At 35.4% G+C, this 24,105-nt stretch overlaps 1 protein-coding gene across 2 annotated transcripts; it reads right to left on the reverse strand.

Annotated features, from left to right (window-relative positions):
- Positions 1 to 29: 29 nt before the first annotated feature.
- il1rl2 (interleukin 1 receptor-like 2) lies at positions 30 to 22,240 on the reverse strand. 2 transcript variants are annotated; one of them, XR_014532885.1, is made up of 12 exons: positions 22,000 to 22,240; positions 21,247 to 21,386; positions 13,054 to 13,264; positions 11,644 to 11,854; positions 11,025 to 11,184; positions 10,685 to 10,747; positions 9,550 to 9,688; positions 9,307 to 9,449; positions 2,781 to 2,924; positions 1,917 to 2,075; positions 701 to 1,348; positions 30 to 530 (listed from the first exon to the last, which is right to left on the reverse strand). XR_014532885.1 is itself a non-coding variant. In XM_083537755.1 (11 exons), the coding sequence occupies exons 2-11, from the start codon at positions 21,299 to 21,301 to the stop codon at positions 912 to 914; spliced, it is 1,722 nt and encodes a 573-aa protein (XP_083393881.1). In that variant the 5' UTR covers positions 21,302 to 21,386; positions 22,000 to 22,240; the 3' UTR covers positions 30 to 911. The 2 variants fall into 2 exon arrangements, 1 of the variants encoding a protein (XP_083393881.1); XM_083537755.1 differs by having other exon boundaries at positions 30 to 1,348.
- Between the last annotated feature and the right edge of the window lie 1,865 nt (positions 22,241 to 24,105).

Consider the following 24,105-nt stretch of genomic DNA (forward strand, 5'->3'; position numbering starts at 1 on the left):
TATATATATATATATATAATCAAAATTAGTCGTCATTGTGGTCTACCTTTGAATATTTAAACATTTTCTGTAGGTAACAACAAAACTGGCAGAATGCTTTTACTTCTAGCAGACTTGTGTCCCATTTTATACACATGTACATACACATTTTTAAATATGAGAGTAACACAAAACATGAAATAAATCATAAACTTAACATTTCTAAGTAAATGAAAAAAAAAACAATTAATCAAAGATAAAATTATCTTATTTACAAACCAAAGCAAGCAATTTATAAAAAAAAACATCTTTAGAAAAGGTTAATAAACAGTCCTTTCTCGGCAGTTATCCGTTACTTGCCTTTTGGTGCCACCATGTGGACACAGCTAGAAATATGTATTAATTTCTAACATTCAACTACACTGCTACTTCATTTTTGCTGGATTACCGGCTTCATAAATTCAATGTTGCTAATTGTGCAGTGATGATGACGATGATGATGATGATAGTGTTCACCTGGACACCTGGAATATTACAGTTTTTCTCATTTGCTTCGAAGCATTTCTCAGATCAGAAATGGCTAAACCAGTTGTCATCACCTGTCAAGCTTAAAATTATATATTTTTTATTCTTTAAAAAAAAAAAATTTTTTTTGTAAATATGCCTTAAAATGATCAATTGTGTAGATGAATCTTGAATGTCACTAATGAAGGAGAGTGACATCCCCTAACCCTAATCCTTAACCCTCCTTAACCCTTAACTCCTGGTGTCTGACTAATGCAAATGATATAAACAATAAATGTAAGCCAGAAGCTGTGATCGAACAGGTACCAGCAGCCTGGTGAATGGGAACTGGTTGCTGACAACATTGGGGAGAAATATGGGGAACATCCTCCCAAATAATAATTTTAACAAAAATGAACACAGTAGATTTAAACCATAACAGCTGTTCTAGCTTTTCGCGGAGGTGGCATTCGGTAACGCATCTGCTTCCAAAATCTTCCATTAGGCTTCTTGGTGTAACACTGCTTCCACTTGAGTATTCCTTGAGTGTTCTTAACATAGAGCAGTGATTCAGAGAGCAGAGCGTCATCCACTTCCGCTCCCACCTGGACCAGGATGACCTGCATACACTCTTTTATCAGGGCATCATACAGACCCACCCAGCACTCGTAAGGTCCCCAGTTCAACCCAGATAATTCAGATACATCTGGGTCAATAGCTGTTATGTTGTTGTTTAAACTCAAGTGCTTATTTGGCATTTCATTTAAAAGTTCCACTTTTGAAGGTCTTGCTAAATCCTGAGGCGGAAGAACAATGATTAACCGCCGACTCTTCCCAACAGTTTCAGAAATGACATCATGGATCGCTGGGGGAATAAAGGAATTTTCTTAATACATTTATTATTAAGACATATATTCATTATGTTTTTGTGAAGTGACCAAATTTCTTCTTTTTTTTTTTTTTTTTACCTTTAAACAGATTATTCAAAATGTAGGTTTTGTTATGCTGTAGTATTAATTCTCGTATCTGTGCCATTTTCAGTGTTAGATATAATGTGTCATAGAATAGTCATTTTGAAAGAATGTTATAGAAACATAATTTTTTATTCCTAACAGTGTTTGTGTCTGTACTAAAACGATAAAAAATAAATATGCTCTGCAATTAATTGAAATAATCTCTGATAATTTACCAGGTTTGTATTTTTGATTGTCTGATTTATCTACTGTCTTATAACCAGTGTGTAAAAACTCCTAACAATTAGCACAGGTTTAATCTTAATGTTCAGTTTTCATTTTCTGTTTTTGTTGTAAACGCCTTTTAACTGATGGAATGCCGCACTAGTATTACAGACAGCTACTTCAATAACCAGATATGGTGTTCAAATGAATAAAGACATGGGAATGTAGTCTAAATGAAAGATAATGTAGGTATACCTGTGCCAGGTGGTGCATCCCGACAACTAATGAACAAACTATAGCCAAGCTGATTCTCCAGAACATCTGGAAGGACTTTTAGAGCAAAGTCTGTTGCAGTAGAAACACTCTGGCAATCCTCACTGAGGTAGCTGACATATGCATCATACAGTTTCCCATCTGTCAGGTTGAAAGGGCAATTAGCAATTTTAAAATGATGTTCATTAACACTGGATTTTATAACATTGATATATTGAGTTCAGATTTTTTACAGTACATATATTTACAGAAAGTATTTGAAAAATAGCTTTACATCATGCACATATACATTATGTGGCTTAATGTTTGTGGACACACAACCATATTTGCTTCTTACCACGAACACACACAAATATAAAATGTCTTTGTATGATTAATCATTACAATTTCTCTTCACTGGAACTAAGTCCCTAAATGAGCTCCATGAAAACATTATGTGCGTTCAGTTCGAAGTGGAAAACTCGAATATTCTGCACCCAAGTACATTATCTCACTGATGTTTCTGTAGCTGAATGAACATTAATCTGCACAGCAGCACCCCAAAATCAAGAGGAAAGAATTCCCAGGAAAAGTGGCATTTGTTATAGCGAGAAAAGCGAAGACCAACTCCATAACTAATGCCTACAATTTCGGAATGGGTGTTTTAACATGCAGATGCAGGTGTGATGTTCAGATAGTTCCATCTTTTCTGGCCATTTAGTGCACATTTCATTCTTAGCACTAGCTATGATAGTGAGATTCGATATGCAAATGAATAATTTTTAGACTCATGAATTGTAACTATCTTGTACTGAAGTGTACTAAAGGTTAGAGTATTAAAAACCTACTTCATACAATACTACTCACCATTTTGTTGTTTTAAACAAGGACTGAGATTCCTGTAAGCGAGCACCAGGTCCACTTTAAACAGATAAAAGAGCACAAACCCCAGTGCTACTGCTGCATACGCAACAAACACCGCCATAGTACAATAGAGCTCTCTCTGACTGTCTGTTATGGAGGGGAAAAAAATCACAATTAAGAGGTTATGAAGGGAATGAAAAAAAATATTACCATGAAAATCAGAATGGATATTGAAGTGTGACATGCATGTTCATAAATGTTGGGACACCTGCTTTTTTCTTATTATGTCAAAGTTGTCTATTACATTAAAGTTACTCAACTTGTAATAACCTAATAATAAAGATGGTTCATTTAAATTATTTCAAGCTTCATGAGAAATTTCAGAATGAAATCAGCAAGCTAGCTAAATTATATATTTTTATATATTTTTATATAAATTTTTAATGGCTGTAGATTAAAACTGACACACAAACAAATGATTTGTAGTATCATTATGAAAGACGTTGGAGTCCTGATGTAGCAAGTGTAAAGAAGACATAGGGTGTTCTTTAAAAAACACAGTCAAATGTCAAAGGACAAGAAGACAACATCAGCCAATACAACATCAGCAGGATAAAAAAAGAAAAGAAATGGGAAGTGATTACAAAAGACTTGGATTTATCTGCAAATGCATGCTAGGGCATTTGAAATAAGGAACAGAAAGAACAAGACAGAAAATCTGCAAACTTTAAGGCATAACCCATCACGAACACAGTTCTTCTAAAAGCCACTCAGTTAATTGAAAGATAGCACTCTAACACATTGCTCCAAAATGTGTGTTCATTGGGTTGAGATCTGGTGAGTACTTTTGCCAGCTGGTCTGTTCTTACTCAGTTTTGTTTGACTCACCTCATAATCCCCTGTGGCGGAGAAAGGACAAGAACACAAAATAACTGCAAAACGTAACCAAAACAAGAAGAAAGTAACCCTCTCCATCTTTACAATTGTTGCAAGTGGTAAAGCATTTCTGTTTCAGTCAAGTTTCTTAACTTATCTGATTTTAGCAAATTAAGCCACATATTAATATTGTTTTAAATATACCTCTAATAACAATGATGAGTAGATATTTCTCCCAGTATATACATTGTTTGGAATAGAAATATATGACACTTGTACTACTTTCACTATATAATTACTATTTTCATGTATGTGAATAGTGTCAATAAAAATGATAACTATTATTGTTATTAATGCAAATAGTTACTGTCACAGTAACCCAGCCATTAGGGTTGCACAAGCCAGTGCACTCTCAGTGCCGGTCAAATATGCAGATCACTAAATTCCATGCCAGATTGGTCGAGGCCCGGGTTAACAACAACCACCACACGTATTGTTAGCCAACTGTTGTGGAGGTTCGGGTGGGTTCCTTAAATGTTGGTACTATGACTGGTAAAGGGAGGGTTGCATTAGGAAGGGCATCCAGGGGAAAATCATGTGCCAAATCAAACATGCGGATGATCCACTGTGGCGACCCCTAATGGGAGAAGCCGAAAGAAAGTTTTAGTTTGTTTCTTAGTTGTTCATCCATTTTCAAAAAATCATAATTCTGTGTTTGCTCTGTCTGTAAACACTCTCAAATTATATGTTCACAAAATTCACCTTCGACCTGTTTTAGAGAACTACCGTATTTTTCGGACTATAAGCCGCTACTTTTTTCCTATGCTTTGAACCCCGTGGCTTAACAACGAAGCGGCTTATTTATGGATTTTTCCTGGGTTTTTCCCGGTTTCACAAACTTCAAGCCAAAAATACTGAGCCCCATAACATTAGACCAATGAAATTTTCAAAAGGAAACGGAAAAACGCACCTCACCTGTGTTCTGAGCTGCACGGCATCGGGAGAAAAAAACTTTTATTTTTTTAACGCACAACGATGCCAAAAGATAAACTCCCGAGAGAAATAGTTGTGAAAGGAAGGAGGAAGACAGTGAACAATGACTTTCTTGGTAGGCTACTGTTTAGATACAAGCCGTTGTAACGCGTTGAGTCTGGGTGAAGGGAGAGCTCGCTAACTCCAGTTGCAACAGAAATCATATAAGCACAGACAGGTTTCCAAAACTCGTGCTCTTTTATTTTTCTTGGCAACAGCATTATGGGTAGTCAAAGAAACTTAGAACTTGGCATCAGAAAATAATAAGGACATATTCCTCGGTCTTCACACATGCAGTAATAAAAATGCGGTGGCATGCTATACCCAAAATACCGCTATGCTCCTAAAGGAGCCACAACATATTTCACCCGTTACACCTTGTGTAACCTGTCTTTCGTTAAAGCCTGTGTAAAGTACATTAGTGTAGACACCTGCGGCTTATAGATGTTAAAAATTAAAATCTGATATCATACACTTTTCTTTATTAGTGACAGTCAAGATTCATCTGCACAATTCATCAATTCAAGTCACATTTCCAAAAAAAAAGTTTAATTGGAGTTTTAGATGACAGATGATGACAACTGTTTTAACCATTTTGCATTCAATGACTTATGCAGTAAACTGATGCTGAGATGTTTTCGGGGTTAAGACTATTTAGGTGAAACCAGTATCATATATTTTGATCAGCATGACATAAACAACTGATAATGTACACAATCAATTAAATGAATGTACCAAAGCATTTACAATTTGATCAAAGAATCAAGAAATGTTTTTATAATGAGCTCAAATGACTAAATGATGTGGAGGTTCAATAGGTAGAAACACTTCAAAGCAACTGAGAAAAACTGTAATTGTGTTCAAGTGTCTGCTGTTTTCTATACTATTAGTTGTTAATGCCATGTTGTTTAAAATATATAATACTGGTTTTATCTGAATAGTTTTAACCCCTGAAACATCTCAGCGTCAGTTCATTGCATAAGTCATTGAATGCAAAATGGTTAAACCAGTAGTCAGAATCTGTAAAGCTTAAATTGAAACAAATTAAATTAAACTTTTGTTTGTAAACGTGTATTGAATCGATGATTTGTGCAGATGAATCTTCACGAAAGCAGTGGAGTGTACAAAATCAGATGAACCAATGATCAACTAGTTCTCTAAAACAGGTCAAAGGTGAATCTCATGAACCTTTAATTGGCGACAGACAGAGTAAAACACAGAATTACAATTTCTGAAAACAGATGATTAACCAAGCAACTAATGGATACCAGTATAGTACAGTAAAAGTGTGAATCCTGTTTGGTCTCTTACAATCAATATAAATCAAATATGCAATCAAATAAATAACTTTACGCTGTTAAAATTCAAATATACGGTACGGAAGAAATTCAAATTTGTGCAAATTCAATCATTGTAATTCAAACCATAGTTTATATAGGGAAATACTGAAACTGTGCGACATCATACTGACAACATCACTAAACATTTTGTGAACAATGACAAAAGAGCTTGCTATTCTAATGGCAATGAGATGTTTACCGACACAAAAACTTACTTTTGATAGATGATAGATAGTTTTTTAGAAAAATACAACTTTTGCAAGAATTGCTTTGAAAATGCACTTACTGGTTTGGAAATATTAAGAATGATTCAAGAAATGCTCCAAAGCAACTGAGAACAACTGTAAGATGATGAAGATGAGGATGTTAGGTGTGTCAGAGAAGTATGTGACAGTGTGACAGCAGTGAAGTTTGCAGTAGGAACGACAGACTGGGTCAAGGTGGAGTTGGTACTGCATCAAGCATCGTCTCTGAGGTGGCAGATTTGAAGATGCTGAGATTTACATTGAGAGTGAGGAGGATGGAAAGGATTTGTAATGAGTTTATTAGAGGGAGCGGTCTATATGAGGGCATGTAGAACATTTTGGAGAGAGAGAGGTGCTATTGAGATGGTGTGGTCATGTCCAGGAAAGGGTCAAGGTATATTGGCAGAACAAAGCTGAGGATGGAGCTGCCAGGAAGGAGGAAAGGAGGAAGGCCAAGGAGGAGTTTTAAAGATGTGGGGAGGGAAGACATGCAGGCAGTTAATTTTAAAGATGCAGCTGTGGAGGACAGGGGGAATAGAGACGAATGATCCACTGTGGTGACCCCTGACAGAAGAGGAAGTTGTTATTGTCACGGTCAGTGTTGGGCAGTAAGCGTTACCAGTAACTAATACTGTAACGCGTTACTTTTAAAAATAAAGTAACTTCGTTACTGTTACCATATGGTGCGTTACCCGTTACTTTTATAAATGAATTAATTTCGGCTGAAGTGTAGACTACATCCTAACTTGCTTACAGCAGCGTCACATTGTAGGATTGGTGGATAAACAACTGTAAACACGAAGAAGACGCATTGTAGGATTGGTGGATTACCCTCTGTATACAAGAAGAAGACGCGCTGTGGGCGTGTCTCCGTTTATTCAGGTCTGTGCGGCAGTAATGGCGAGTCGAGGCGAGAGCAAGACGAGTTTCTCAAAGTGGAAATATGCTCATTATTTCACTTTAGTTGAGCATAAAGACAAAAACTTTTAAGTCAAATGTAAGTTGTGTCTTTCTGGTTCGAAGCTCGTATCTACTGCGATAAACAGCAACTCCAATCTGTTGAAGCTGCTCCAGGACCTCCATGCCTGAGGAGCTAGTAGCTAGAAGCTAACCCGGTGTTCTACATTGTTGATAGTTTTCATACTTCAGCTGTGAAAGGAACATTTTTAAGAGCTCAACACAACAGCAGAAGCCACTTTAGTTTTTGATTGTGAATATATAATTCCGCTTGTTGTGTTATTCATTTCAGAAATTCTTGGGATATATTCAGTTTGTGCTGCTCTGACTTCAATAAAATAGTGTTTAAAAATGACTTTGTGTTTAAGTCAGTTTTGTGTTTGTATAGACCATAACGCATAAAAGGGCATTAATGGGAACATTAAAGAACGTTCTTTAAAAAAAGTAACTAAAAAGTTACAGTAACAGTAACGCATTACTTTTTGGTGTAAGTAATCAACAAAGTAACGGAGTTACTTTTTGAATGAAGTAACAAGTAACTGTAACTAGTTACTATTTTTTAATAACGAGCACAACACTGGTCACGGTAGTAAAGTTGGTATAAGCTAGGCACCTTCTATGAAGAAACCCTGCTTTCAGTTTTAGAGGTGGAAGGAGTAATAAAATTGGTAAAACTACTGTTACTTGAGTAAATATTTACTTAAGTACAAGTTACCATTTAAAAATCTACTCAAGTAAAAGTAAAAAGAAGCTCTAGTGTAGTTCGAATAGAACACGTACATAAATCTCAAACTAGTTGTTTTTAATTTTGAAGGAAGACCTTTACAAATGAAAGTGTAATACAAAAAAAACCCACAACAAAATATGACTTGAATCTTATGTGAGTTATTAGTCAGTTCATGGATATGAATTTCAGTTTCAGTTCAGTGTTTCAGTTGTCTGTGTGTGAGAGACCATACAATGATGTCAATTGCTTTACTCTATACAGTTTGCATAATTTCAGTTAATTTATTAAACTGTTTAAATTTAGTTCTCCATAGTCTCTTACTGAATACACAATAACTGTTATGCTTATTAATAATGACTCTTGTAGCAAAAATATCAGATAATTGGGGAATGGGGCCTTGGGGCCCAGAGTATGTATGCCTAAATGCCAGTAATATAGACCAAGCTGAAAGCAAAATAGCATTGAATTCTTACGAAAAATACAAAGTAGAAGTGCACAAAATAAAACTACTAAGTTACAGTAACGTGAGTAAATGTAATTCGTTACTTTCCAGTTCTGTTCAGTTTTTTGTCATATATAAATGTGTGAAGAAGGGTGTGCATAATGTGACACATTTCGTGTGAATGTGTTTAGGTTTATTTTATGATTACTGCATTGTACTCACAGTCACATGTGATTCCCAAACTCCAAACAGAGAAGGCCAAATAAATACCCCTTTAACTTCCTATATTACTACTCATCAACTTGTGACAGGCTCTGTGTTCTTTTCCCATTTAGGGATTGAGTATATAAGCTTTACAGTACAAGTATTTCCTTTAGACCGATCAATGTACAAGCATATTTACTGGTTAAATCTGTAACAGTGACTAAACAGTCCCACTGTTTGAGGAGAAAAACATACATCACACATCATGGACATAAGCTATAAATGTTTTTTTACACTTTTTTACACTGTCTATTAAACATGCCAAGGTTAAAAATTATGAAAATCCCAACAGTGGATTGCTAAATATGAGGTGAGTCAAACAAAGCTGAGCAACAAAGCAAAAGTACCCTTAACCCTAGATCTCATGGGAAGCAGGAGCTCTGTTCACGTGCAAAGACGCATTGTTTTTCTGGTGATTTATGTGGCCTAGCACCTTACTAACACTTTATGTGGAATTTTCCTTTTAATTTGTCAAATGCTTGTGGATTCTTTAAAAGTTGTGACAGATATTGAAATTTAAACTAAGGAAATGTTCAATGTCATTCTTATAAACATGGTTGAGACACAGCACCATTTCTATTGGGAAATTGGCAATAGGCATGGGTTTAAGTATAATGTGAAATACAGAGTGTAGGTAGGAACTCACATTGAATTAGTGTCACTGTTCCGTTGTCATAACCATCAGAGGTGAGGATGACACAATAATAAGGGATGTTGAAGAATTCTTGTTGAACTTCCATAATTGTAAGATTACTGTGGAGATACTCCACGTTGTTTTCTGTTGTACAGCTAAAAGCCACAAATCAAACATCTCAGTATAGCACACATGACTTTGTCTACTCATTTTAAGGATGATATACAGTATAGTATAATACACATTTAAACTTACTCATTAGTAGTAATATGTTGTGGGAGATCCTCCATAAAACTGTTGTTCCACAGCCAATACAAATTGTGGAATTCTGCACGATCCATTTCACAGGATCCATGACCAACAAACACTTTGCAGTTTAACACCAGCTTTGAACCTGCATTGATAAATGCATAAACTTCCTGGACACTGCAATAGCAATGCTAAAAATATGCCAAGAATAGGGAACAACATAGATTTATAGTGTATTTTGCAGCATTTTACATATATTAAATCATCAATTGCCATTCACTCTGAACAGAGGTTTTTTGCTTAGGTATTTCTTATATATTAGTTATTAAATATAAGTAAAAATACTAATTTACTAATACTAGTTTTAGCTGATTTACTTTATATTGAAAAAAATCCAGAGCATGTATGTGCCTGAGCATCTATTTAGTTCAATTCATTCTTATTTGTATAGCACTTTTAAAATGGATATTGTCCCAAAGCAGCTTTACATAATTAAATAGATTATATTTATATATGCATTTTAGCACATCAATTATTATATTATTGTTTATTCCCTAACGAGTGAGTCAGTTGCAACTGAACAATTCTCAGAGATGGGAATATGAGGAAGAACCTTTGAGAGAAAACAAACTAAAAATGCAAACCATCTTCATCTGGGTGACTCTGAATGACACAATGAGTGAAAGAGTGTCATAATAGATTTTTTCTGTGACACATTTAGCAACATTCAGAAATATTAATAACATGCCATTCCATATTATAGCAGTGTTGCCATCAATAAGTCATCAAGTAATGCATAAAGACCATTCTTATACTATGCTTATCCCTCTCATTTTTACAGTCCACGTAGAAAAAAAATTTATTCAGTAAAATGTAATGTCTTGTTCAGAAAAAAATATATACTAAATTTAAATGCAAAAATGTATTATGAATACAGATGAAATAGTAAGAAAAATAATTAGACAAAACCATAAGGAAGTAAAATGCTGATATAATCATGGCCTTTATGCATCACTTTATTACTTATTGATGGCACCACTGCTATAAAAGAAAAAGGCTTCTTTTTATAACACAAATTACAAATTCCTCCAAAAATAACAGCAACAGTAAAATAAAACATTTCTTCATCATGAGGACTTACCCAATTTCACGGCAAGAGTTTCTTTTTGTGGTTTTATAACTCTGGGCTTCTGTGGAACAGGACCTGTTGACATAGCAATGAGGTTAAACTTGTCATACCGTACACCCTCGTATGCATTTCAAGTGAAACAGGAAAAGTGTTTCTACATCACTAGTTTATTTGCTTTGTTGTTCTTTTCCGGTTAAATGCTGACAAGGGCCATAAATGCATACTAACACATTGTTTTATTTTTCTAATACTGTAGTTACACGTGTGTGTGTGTGTGTGTGTGTACGTGTGTGTGTGTGTGTGTGTGTGTGTGTGTGTGTGTGTGTGTGTGTGTGTGTGTGTGTGTATTTACTAGAATCTCTGACTATGACTTTCTTGCTCTGAGCCATTGTGTAAGAAGTTCCATTAAAGGTGAAGTTCAGTAAGCAGGTGTACACTCCTCCATCATCCAGTGAAACAGGTCCAAATGAAAGCTTGTCAGATGTCTCAGCCAAGCTAAGAGGACTACAATCCTTTTGAGCATAAAAATAAAACAAATATTAAATACAACCTCTAAGACCTTTTAAGGAGTGAAATAAATTCACCAACTTTGTGAAATAGACACGTTTATTAGATACACCAGATAAAAGGATATAGTATGAGCAGTGTGTGTTATACTATATTTGCTTTGTAGCATCTTAAAGTGCATTACTTACTGGATTCTACAAATATACTAGTAGCCAAAATATCATTTACAGCAAATTTTGTGAAGGAATGGAATGAAAAAGCTTTTGTGTGTTAATGTTGCTAATCAAGATGAACTGGGTAAAGTGTGATTTAAACTACATTTAATTAACATTTTTACTATTGACATAGGTTGCTGGGACATCTTTCACTCATTAGAGAGCTAACAAATAAAAGTGCAAGCTCCTGATGCAGAATAGTCTAGTATACATTGTTTTTTAGACCTAGTGAAAACCTTTGCAGATTACCTTCATCCAGGTCCAGCCCAGGATGGAAAATGAGTTTGAGTTGGCAATTTCACTCATGCTTTTACTGTCACAACGAAGAAATCCATGCCGGTTCTTTGTCAGGAACAGTGGAGGACCACTGGTCGCTTTGGGGCATTTGCTCTTGAATACATTGAGGAAAGTTGTAGCTGTAGAAATGGAAAAGTGATTCTCAGAAGATTCGTCAATGTCACTGCAATTAGGACAGAGAAACAACAAAAAAATTAAACAAGCTGCTAAAAACTATTTATTGTGCATCTCATTTACCTTGGAGAAAAATTTTTTGTACCTTTAACAAAGCTTAACAAAATGTCATGAATTTCAGTTCTCAGCATATTCTTGAGCTATCTGCTGATTTCCAGTCATACACCTTAGTTTTTGCTATATTCTTGGCTAGATGCCCTACTGTGTTCTGTGTCGAGTACTAACCTTTCTGGGCCTATGATATTATTAATCATTTTTAACAAAAGATAACATTAATTCATTCATTCATTTTCTCCCGCTTATCCGTAATTCGGGTCACGAGGGGCAGCATTCTAAGCAGGCCCCCGCCTTCGACTGCTGCCCAATCCTCACAGCACCGTCCCTTACGGTCCCTCCTGCAGGTGGTGAGCCCATGGGAAGGCGGCCCCACGTCACTCCGACGTCACGGACCTTGATATTTTCCTCGTAAGGGCAAAAGATAACATTGCCTGTCTGATTTTTGACACCCAATAGATTTGCCCAAACAAAGCCCACACTGAGAACAAGAACTTGTGTCTTCCTTTATTTACCAACACATTAAATCACATTTTAATTATAAGAAATAAAAGTGTTCTTCATTGAATCTTTTGAATAGTTAAAGATTCATGTATTGAAGCCCTGTTTGAAGCCAATAGAATCCCCCAAAAATGTGAGGGCTCCCAAAGTTGGACAAACCCAAAAGTCAAATTGGGTAGAGATTAAATTTAAGATTATAGAAAAAGAGTTGATTAGAGGTTATAAGGATATATTCTAAAACTTTTGAGCAGGGCCCTGAAACCTCAATTACTACAGTGGTGACCTTGCGCTCTGACAACAGATTTCCAACCGGGGGGCTATTTCAATAAAAGCATTTCACTGAACTCAAGTGGTCTAAGTAATAAAAGCTATCATCTTCTGTCTGATGTGCTATTTATACAACTCTACATTACCTTAAGCTTAAACACAAACAATATGCATAAATAGAGACATTTTCACCATTTTATTTTTAGGTGTTATGATACAAAAATATTCTACTATTGATACAAGCAGATTTATGTATTTAGGGATTTCTAATTGAATAAATTCTGCAACTTCAGGTGAGTTTAAGTAAAAAATATCCTAAGCAGAAATATAAACACATGGCTGACTTATAGTGTGATGTTTTCATACCTGAAATAATAACATGTGTATTTTCCTCTGTGTGACTCCTGTACAGGGAAGAACCACAGGGACTGATTTATAATCTGTATTCCTGTGTCCCAGTCTTGGGTCTGTTCTCGAGTCCAGTTCACATTTACCACATTATTTTTAAAAATACTGCCACAGTTAAGGATATACACTTGACCCACACAGATCTCTAGATGCTGTGTGAAACTTAAGCCTGAAAAGAAAAAAAAAACAGGAGAATTAGAGAATAGAATTTGACTTGAGGTCATATTATGGTCAACATATGATGTTGATCTTATATTATAATATAGCAAATGCCATATAACAATCATTAACATATTAAAACATTATCTTTTTAATATCCCGTTAATAGTATCTTTTTTATGTTTTGAAATGTTCACTGGCTAACTAGTGCATCTGGAAAGTTAACTTATATATTTTATAACTTATATATATAACTTATAAAAATATATACTATATACCATATACACTCACCGGCCACTTTATTAGGTACACCTTACTAGTACCGGGTTGGACCCCCTTTTGCCTTCAAAACTGCCTTAATCCTTCGTGGCATAGATTCAACAAGGTACTGGAAACATTTTTCAGAGATTTTGGTCCATATTGACATGATAGCATCACGCAGTTGCTGCAGATTTGTCGGCTGCACATCCATGATGCGAATCTCCCGTTCCACCACGTCCCAAAGGTGCTTTTTCGGATTGAGATCTGTTGACTGTGGAGGCCATTCGAGTACAGTGAACTCATTGTCATGTTCAAGAAACCAGTCTGAGATGATTTGCGCTTTATGACATGGCGCGTTATCCTGCTGGAAGTAGCCATCAGAAGATGGGTACACTGTGGTCATAAAGGGATGGACATGGTCAGCAACAATACTCAGGTAGGCTGTGGCGTAGACACGATGCTCAATTGGTACTAATGGGCCCAAAGTGTGCCAAGAAAATATCCCCCACACAATTACACCACCACCACCAGCCTGAACCATTAATACCCAGGATGGATCCATGCTTTAGATCCATGTTGTTGACGCCAAATTCTGACCCTACCATCCGAATGTCGCAGCAGAAATCGAGACTCATCAGATCAGGCAACGTTTTTCCAATCTTCTATTGTCCAATTTTGGTGAGCCTGTGCAAATTGTAGCATCAGTTTCCTGTTCTTAGATGTCAGGAGTGGCACCCTGTGTGGTCTTCTGCTGCTGTAGCCCATCCGCCTCAAGGTTCGACGTGTTGTGCGTTCAGACATGCTCTTCTGCATACCTCGGTTGTAACGAGTGGTTATTTGAGTTACTGTTGCCTTTCTATCAGCTCGAACCAGTCTGGCCATTCTTCTCTGACGTCTGGCATCAACAAGGCATTTGCACCCACAGAACTGCCGCTCACTGGATATTTTCTCTTTTTCGGACCATTCTCTGTAAACCCTAGAGATGGTTGTGCATGAAAATCCCAGTAGATCAGCAGTTTCTGAAATACTCAGACCAGACCGTCTGGCACCAACAACCATGCCACGTTCAAAGTCACTTAAATCACCTTTCTTCCCCATTCTGAAACTCGGTTTGAACTGCAGCAGATCGTCTTGACCATGTCTACATGCCTAAATGCATTGAGTTGCTGCCATCTGATTAGCTGATTAGAAATTTGCGTTAACGAGCAGTTGGACAGGTGTACCTAATAAAGTGGCCGGTGAGTGTATATCACTGTTTGCATGAGGAAAAGTTATTCACAGATGGTTTACGCATAAATTACATGCACCATTCTCTTCATTCATCACTCAGATTCACCATCAAGACCACACATAAAAAATAAAAAATAAATTTATATAGTGCATATAATCTGCAATATCAGCATCTAATAAAAAAGATTTTAATACACTACAGTTTTTTTGTGTGGTGAAACAGTTGCTGTGATTTTAGTACATCAGCCATTTATTGAATACTGGATTTGGATTTTTAAACATCTATGTGCATGAAGCTAAATTCAGTGGCATGGTTTCACATTTTCACAAATTTTACCTATCCTTGTATCATATTTAGGGATTTCATTTGGACTAGGCTAACAAAAAGATTTACTGACAATCAAGGATAGAATCATATACTTCTGAGACTTGTCTCTTTTTTGCTTTACTTTGTGATCATTCTATTTATATATTACAAATGCAGGTTTTATTTCTAATGTAGCATACAGGACTGGGCGATAAATCGATTTTACATCGATCTGTTTTAATAAAAATCGGGTTTCTCTTTAATGTCCGTCGACGCTCCCCTCTGGGCTCCCATAGTTTCGAACGAACTCAGCCCTCCCCCCCGCACGTTTGCTATAGAGATACACAAACAACATGGCAGCAAGCAGAAGAGCTCGTTCCCAAGAAAGGCACAGTGTCATCTGTAATTTGGAATTGGTTCGGTTTTGCTGCGTCAGACGCAGCACACACAACACCCCGCTGCAAAGTGTGTTTGAAGGCTGTTGCAAGCAAAGGTAGCAGTACCACCAATTTACTGCAGCACCTCCAACAGAGGCATGCTGTCGAGTGGGAGAGATGTAGGGCCCTACGAAATGAACAAGACAGCGGCAGCACAGGACTGCGGTTAAGCAGCCGCACTTTGTTTAGTGTTGCGCGTCTAATCGTACACGTACAGTATGGGTGGTGGGAGCGGTCAAAATACATGTAAAGACGCTTCAGAACGGCGTTTCTGTTAAGAAACAGAAAAATCTAAGCATTTAAATCACCATATTCAAACACTCATAAAACATTTTTTGAGGTTTACTCAATCTTTCAAATAATTCTTATTTAGAATCTCCCTGTCTATTATATTCTTATTTCACATTTCAACTCATTTTACTGTGGAGTTTTTAAGAAAAGTAAAGACAAAATCACTGCAAACATCACTGCATTTTTAACCATGTTCCACATTCAAACACTCATAAAACATTTTTCTTTATAGGTTTGCTCATTCTTTCAAATTATTTTTATTTACAGTGTCCCTGTCTATTACTCTGTTAAATTTTATCTCATTTTACTGTGAAGTTTTGGAGAAAAGTAAAGGCAAATTCACTCAAAACCTCAGCTGCATTTTCAATCATGTTCCACATTCAAACACTCATAAAACATTTTTCTTTGTAGGTTTGCTCATTTTATGTTATGTTACGTTCTATTTCACAATTTACAATGGCAGGGCCATCTTGTATTTTTGGCTTGTTGTTTCTGATTGCACTTTAACCCAAAGTGGGTTATAATCCCAGAAGGGTAAAACTTTAATTAATAAAGTTAAAACTTTTTTTGAACATTTTCTTTGTCATATGCAGATTGATTTTAAGCAGGGGGAAAAATCAATTTAAATCGCAAAGTAGCAGCCCTAGTAGCATAGCATCTAATACAATAGCAAACACACCTCGACAACAGTCAATATCAGCATTATGTGTGCAATTTAAATCCCATCAACATATGTTCTCAATAGCTTAACTAACAACACTCTTTTACAACTATGTTAAATCTTTTAAAGCCTTTTAACATTCAAATTATTTAAACATAAATAAAAAGTGTTTCTATTCTGTTTCCTTTAAATAAGAACTCTTGTGCTATAAAAAAAAAAAAAAAAGAGTCTAATATAGTGAGTATGGCAGTGAGCACAGACTAGATAACATGTACCCTATGTCTGACCTGAATATATGAGTGATTTTTGTGGTATGAGGTTATAAAGTGCATAGGTACTGTTAGAAAAACAGATATGTGTAGGCTGTGACCCAAATTGCTTCTGGGTCATTCTAAACCTTCAAAAGACCTGAGTTTCATTCTGCAGAAAAAAAAAAAATGTTTTTGATGGTTTGTGGTAGCGTAGTGGGAAGGGTTCTAAAAACCCCTAATAAACAGTGTGACCCTGATGACTGGCAGCTAAAAAAATCTGTAAGCTGTGGTTACCAGATATCTACCATATAAATACAGTTGAACTGGTACTTTACAGTGTAAAAAAATTGTCCTGTAAATTAAGAGTTAAATACTGTCAACTCAAGGTAAAGGCGTGTTTGTTAATAATCACCATTCTTGATATCTTTTAGGTCTAAATGGTGCCATAGCGCTTAAGATTTTATGTATAAAAATTTTTTTAAATGCTTAATAATTTGTCAAGTTACCTTGAAGCAATATTACTTTCATAATATGAAATGTATTAGATATTACCCACAAAGATAAGCTTTTCAGGGGATAATTATATCACCACCAATAATAAACCAAAACCACCAACTGTTTTATTTATTTCTCTTTTCAATCAGATTAGGTCAACTCTGATCACAGTGGAGCAGTCTGTTGAAAAGTCAGAACAAATCAATTAACATTGAATTAAAACCAAATGAAGAAAATAGTAAGAATATACAGCTGGATAATTTACTAATGCTGCAATGCATGTTGGGAGTTTTGTATTATTTTGGCACCCAGCATGCATTGCAGAATGAAAGATTGTTCATAATCACCATTTTTGATTGTCATGTACTGATACTTGATGCCTGTGTGTTTAAATGGTGCTGTAGCTCTAAAGGTTTTCTGCATAAAATGGTGAGGTCAAATAAAACTTTTTTGATAAAATATAACCCCCTGTTAAGTATCAAAGGATGTTTTGTAGAAATTTTACAGAAATAAAATTTAACTATAATAAGTAAAGCTGGTTCCCGTGGGCTCACCACCTGCAGGAGGGACCGTAAGGGACGGTGCTGTGAGGATTGGGCAGCAGTCGAAGGCGGAGGCCTGCTTAGACTGCTGCCCCCGCGACCCGAATTACGGATAAGCGGGAGAAAATGAATGAATGAAAAAGTAAAGCTGGAATTCTGTTTTTGAAGTTGTTTAATTATCCTGGTTTAATTCAGTTGATTTCATCTAATGCTGTAACTGTATGTAGTTTTGTTTCTTGTTCTTTCCTTCAGTGATTCTGCTTGTTAACCGCAGTGTTCATCAGTGTCTAAACTCACTCATTTGTTTTCATTCCCTCTGTCAAGTAGACTAAATTAGTAAACTAATATAGGGAATAGTTTTACAAAGCAATAATGCAAAAAGTATTATGTTTACTGGTATTTACATTAACAGTATTTAACTGTTAAATCTACAAACATTTTTACAGTGTATAATTATAATGTAAACTATAAATACATTGTAAACATTTTTATCTCTTTAACAGTGGTTAAACTGTTGGATACTGCACATCCTGTAGCATAACATGACACCGCTACTTATAACTGGGCAAAATCTAATCACAAAAGAAAACTGACGGAATCAGTCACTTTAGTAAAACCTCTGCCAAATAAAAATTTGTCATACTTGAAGTTGTTATTTTACCAAAGATTCTGCCCAGTAGCCTTAAGTATTGTGCATCGACATGTGGATTCAAGAAACGATATTGAGATAGCAAGTGTATATACATAGTGAACAGTAAAACCCAGTCTGAGCTATGAGTTGAGATACACCACTTAAGATTTCCGAAAGTCGGTTAATTTACAATTTACTAGTCTTTCAGCCTGGTTATTCTCTGAAGGTATACATATGCAACCACTACAGTCACAAGCTTTTTTCCTACAAATAGCGTTTCCCCCTAACCTGTTTTTTATTTGTTGGGTTTTGTCTGTGTTCTTGTCCCTTGATGTAATGTCACACCTCTAATGTTATGACTTCTATTTCCTCCAGGCCTTCCTGATTCATTCTTTTACACCTTTGCTTGGATCTTCTGCATTTGTGACTCACTTTCCACTGCAGTAGATAGTCCTGCATGCAACACCCAAGGTTCACACTTCCTAATAATAGCTTGTGCTTCTGTAGAAACTCTCACCAGGACACTGAACGCGTTTGGCTAAAAGCTGATTCAGAATTCAGATAAAGATGCTCATACTAAACAACCCTTCAACTCTTAAGCCATGTGGTGTACAACTGCGAATGAGCAGTGGCTCATAATTGCACACAACTGTCAGAAGAGGGAGGGGTCTTCTTTTCTTTGACATTATCTCACTGACCTTTTCTTTCACTCATAAGGGTTTTTTTTTTTTTGCTTTTAAGGGTTTTTTTTTTTTTTTTTATGTCTATTAAGTACTGTAAAAGTAAAACAGAACTGGGTGGATATACATTAAAGAGAATGGATATACAGTTCATTATATTAAAACCTTTTTGGCTTTGCTTGCCATCATTGTACAGTATATTATGTTGATTGTGAAGAGGAGTCCAGACTGAGATTCACTATAATGTGACATTGTGATTCTGAATTAACACAATTAAATGTCAATTCACTCTCAGAAAAAAAGATTATGGTATAATAATTAGAATTATAATTAACAAAGGGCTGTTTCGGGTTTTTGTTTTCGACCAGGCAGAATTATAAGCAGAAGCATAATTATATCGCAGTCATCAGTGCCTCCCTTTAAGACTGGAAATAAGGTTTTTAGGCAGCACAGTCACCTCCCATCACCAAAACCCAAAGTATGTGATATGATACTAATCCTACTGTAGGTTAGTGTCTGTTTACAGTAACATTTTCTACTTGTGTAGGTGTGGGTTTTCATCTAGGTTCTCTGTTTACCTTCTTCATTCCAAAAATGAAAAATCTATTTATTACATTTATTATTTTCCACACTATTTAAAACAAATAGCAGTCATCAAATTTGGGTCTAATAAAGCTAAAAGTAAAAGAAAGACAGAATAAATAAATAAATTAATTATTATTTTTTTTAAATCATATAATTTTCCAAGATAATTATTTTTTTTTTCAATAGTACAGAAGTGTTGTGCTTTTGCTTTAAAATGAAGATGAATGTGTCCTGTGTTTCTCTGCATCTTGAGATCAGTCTGGTTGTAAAGTTTTAGCTATGTCTAACAAAATCCAAAGTGAATAAATGGTCAATGTAAATAATAATAATAATAATAATAATAATAATAATAATAATAATAATAATAATAATAATAAAATTAAGTATAAATATATTCAAAATATAATTATTCTAAAGCACTCCAATACACAACACATTCCCAGGCAATAGTTTCATCAAATGTATTCCAATCAGGTGAATTAAAGACAAATGAAAAAAAATCAAGGAAAACCAGTTCATTTACATGAACCTCTCTACATGCCTCATCTCTCAGCCAGGCCTCAGTTGTAATTAACATATCCATCACTTTTTATCATATTACTGAAATGTGCATATGTTGACACAAACCTACTCATCTTACTATAAATAATGTTTTTTTTATTCCTGTGTACTATTGAAGCACACCGTATACAGTCATTAGAAATATCAAGACATAAATAACAACTTTGTGATGCATTCAGAAAATGTGTGAAATATAACTTCAAACCTAAATGATGATGTTAATTTTAGTTGCGGGCACTGATATGATATATTTTAGTTTATTTCTTAGGATTCAGGCCATTAAACTCTGAGCTTGGATTTTTTTACTGGGAAGAGTGGCAACTATTCTGAAGTATCTCAATTTCATAAGCAATCCTACACACTATAAAATAATGCATTTCAAACAGCCCATGCCCTTCGACTTATAACCTTTTCCCAGATTGATGAGCAGCAATAATTGTTTCTCTAACGTCATAATTGATGTTATTTCTCTATATGACTGCTCCAGAACACCAAACAAGCAAATGTTCAGCTTTCTCTCGCTTTCAGATTTTTCTTTTAATGATTGTAAAACTTATGTATCTTTTTTTCTCCCACCTGGTATCCAAATGCTGCCAAGTTTTGCTGTCACCTGAGATATGTTTATAGACGTTGGCCACATAACTGTCACTTAGGAAGGACTCAGGAAGAACCGTATCATTAAAGGAGTTTGTGCAGGTGCTATAGATATATTGTATACTATGTGTTTGTGAGTGTATGTGTGCCTGTCTACATTTTTTTTTTACAAAAATAAGAACATTTTCATGTAATAATTCTTTATAAGTATGCTAAAATTACGTTAATATCTCAGTCCTAAAACTAATATTATATTATTATAATAGAATTGATAAAATATAGTGTGCATGTGATAATATAATAAAATACATAATATATATTATAATATATAATATATAATAATTTAATATATAATAAGAATATTATATTAGTAGTCACCTTTATAACTTGTATTATTATAAGTACTAGTAGTACTTTTCCACACAAGGACAATGCAGTAGAACAGAGTAATTAAAGTAAAACTTACTTCGAGATTGTGGGGAAAAGATGAGAATCAGGAGGAACAGACACCAAGAAACCATTTTCACAGGAGGCTTTTACAGAAACCTCTCATGAAGCTTTCAATCGCTTTCTGCAGCTGCTGTAGTTTTGTTTACAGCTCGACACCTGGAAAATAAACCTATTTCTTTAGGCAGAAGAAAAACCCCTCAGAGAAAAAAACCCCAAAGATTCGCCCACAATGAGGAGAGCAGTGACTCGAACAAAACCCGGATTTTTTCCGCGGCGGTTTCCGACACGTTTCTGGGATAAAACACGCGGAGGAATTTCCCGCAGTTGAGTCGCGACCCACCAGCGTTCAGCACGATTCTTTCCAGCTACTTCACACATTATAGTCTCTATATTTTTTTTATCTTTTAAGACCAGAAAAACGTGACATGAAGTTGCCCAATAATCGTTTTCCGCTTCCTTATTTTATTCGAACTCTGCTGTGTGTTTAAACACAGTTTACTTAAACAACAAATCGTTCATCTCTTTCAGTGACCTGCCACTATTTAGTTCTTTAACCAGACGTCACCAAAATCGCTATAAAATAAACCACGTGTTTGAAAACGCAAGACACTTTCTAGTGTGTCACAGTAGCGCGCGAGACACAGTTGCCCTGTTAGTACTCACTTCTGTATGCGGCAAAGTCGTAACCTGTAAACTAATGTTTCTAATAGATCAGATCTGAGCTGAAGGGCGCAGAGTTATTAGACATTAAGTCTGAAAAATCTCTCACCCGTTCCGGCAAATAGCTCACACGCGCGCGCACCTGCAGAAAACGAATAAAGCGCGAGAGTGAAGCGCGAGTCTGGTAGCACCACGTCTGACTTCATCTGCAGCTCACTTTTACTCCACCACTGATGATATGATGCTTAGGAAATGTGTGACTATTATTAATATCTGACCCATACACACGTAGCAGAGCAGTCAGTCTCTCTCTCTCTCTCTCTCTCTCTCTCTCTCTCTCTCTCTCCGTGTGTGTGTGTGTGTGTGGTGCGTGTGGTGCGTGTGTGTTCATGCAGTCATCTGAAATTTTTGAAAGCATTATACATAGTGCTGTATAGATAGCCAAAGATTACTACTACTACTACTACTACTACTACTAATAATAATAATAATAATAATAATAATATTAATAATAGTAATACACATTATTATTGATAGTAATAGTAATAATAATAGTTGACAGTTTTACAATTAATAGTAGCATTTACAGCATTTGTTAGACTCCAATAGCCAAAATGACTTATATTTAAGTGATTATAATACATCTGTGCAGCTATGGGGTTAAAGGTCTTGCTCAGGGGCCCGGGAGCAGCAGCTTGGTGTGGCTGGGATTTGAACTCATGACCTTCGGATCCAAAGTCCTTAACCATTATCATTAATGTTAATGATAATTGTACACACTGTCAATTATAATGTTTTTTTATATTTATTAAATTACTGTTTATTCAAAAGTTAAATACTGTTAATATAAATAAACTCACACAGGTTGTGACATACCTGGGTAGGTTTAAGGGTAAGTAAAATGGATATCCTGAGCTTTCGGTTCCAAATATAGAGATAACACTTGTAAGTAGTCACAGCAACTTGCGCTCTGAACACAAAGTTTTAAAGATGATCCAGTGAGGGTGGAAGCATGGGGAGTTTATTTTTTGTATAACAGGCGATGCAGAGCATGTGGGAAAGGTAAGTGTGTGTAGGGCAGTTCATACAGTGTGTCATGCACTCAAACGCTCCCTACCGTACACACTTTTGTGCAGTTCCCTGGCTATAAACCACTGAGCGTCATTAAAGACGAATTGCACACAATGGCGAGTTTGTCTTTTCTATATTTTACAATTTTAGTTACATAACTCTTATTACTTCATCTGTCCATATATCTGTGCTGTATATGCCATAATCATTCAAATATTTCTACCTATATAACTTTCAATTTTAGGGTTCCCAAATGTGATTGGGTGCATTGATGGAACCCCCATTCTTATTAAAGTTCCTTCAGTCAATGAAGGAGACAATGTTAATAGGAAGTCAATCCATACTGGCAGTGATATGCATCATACCTCATATGGGCCTCCCTACATTTTTCAATTTTTTTGAAAATGTGGTCTCTTTATCTTTATCCGACAATTCAAGTAAACAAGGATCTGAGTTTGATCTACCAAACAGAAACGTAAAGATCTATTTAGATCTTTACGTTTCTGTTTGGTAGATCAAACTCAGATCCTTGTTTACTTGAATTGTCGGATAAAGATAAAGAGACCACATTTTCAAAAAAATTGAAAAATGTAGGGAGGCCCATATGAGGTATGATGCATATCACTTACAATTGTGAGGTCTAATAGTACAATGTAGTCATCAGCAACTGCAAGACAATTAATCCACTAAGAAGCTCAATGTATATTCTCAAACAAACACAACTTTTTTTTATTTGTATAATAACAGTATACAACATATGCTAAATAAAACCAGCATGCATGAAGCACAAGTGAAACATTGACAGTAAAATGCATTCAAAATGCCTTTTTCAAATGATGACACTGTTGATTATATTTATTAAATTATGATGAAAACTGTAAAAACATCAATTAATAATAAGTAATAATATAATACACTTCCATTTTACTATGTCACTTATGTTGGTAGCTGAGTCTGACAAACTGCCCCCCAGTATCCCCTCGTTTACAGGTCGCCCTTTATTATTGATTGAAGTCTTATCTATGAAAAATTAAGGGCTAAAAAAAAAAACCAATTCTATTTAATAACAAATTGCATGAACTTGTGAAAGCTGACATCTGACTAAAATTTCCTTACAATCCAATCAAAAGTTGCTAAAGATTCC

Source organism: Silurus aristotelis (genome assembly GCF_946808225.1).
Source record: "Silurus aristotelis genome assembly, chromosome: 3".
Lineage (NCBI taxonomy): Eukaryota > Metazoa > Chordata > Actinopteri > Siluriformes > Siluridae > Silurus > Silurus aristotelis.

What these genes read in the sequence shown, in the direction of transcription:
- il1rl2 (XM_083537755.1), bottom strand. Translation starts at nt 21,301, where the DNA reads ATGGTTTCTTGGTGTCTGTTCCTCCTGATTCTCATCTTTTCCCCACAA. An exon ending in TTGTTTAAAACAACAAAATG is followed by an intron (nt 2,076 to 2,780) that starts GTGAGTAGTATT and finishes TCAACCTGACAG; the next exon opens with ATGGGAAACTGTATGATGCA. An exon ending in GGATGCACCACCTGGCACAG is followed by an intron (nt 1,349 to 1,916) that starts GTATACCTACAT and finishes TTATTCCCCCAG; the next exon opens with CGATCCATGATGTCATTTCT.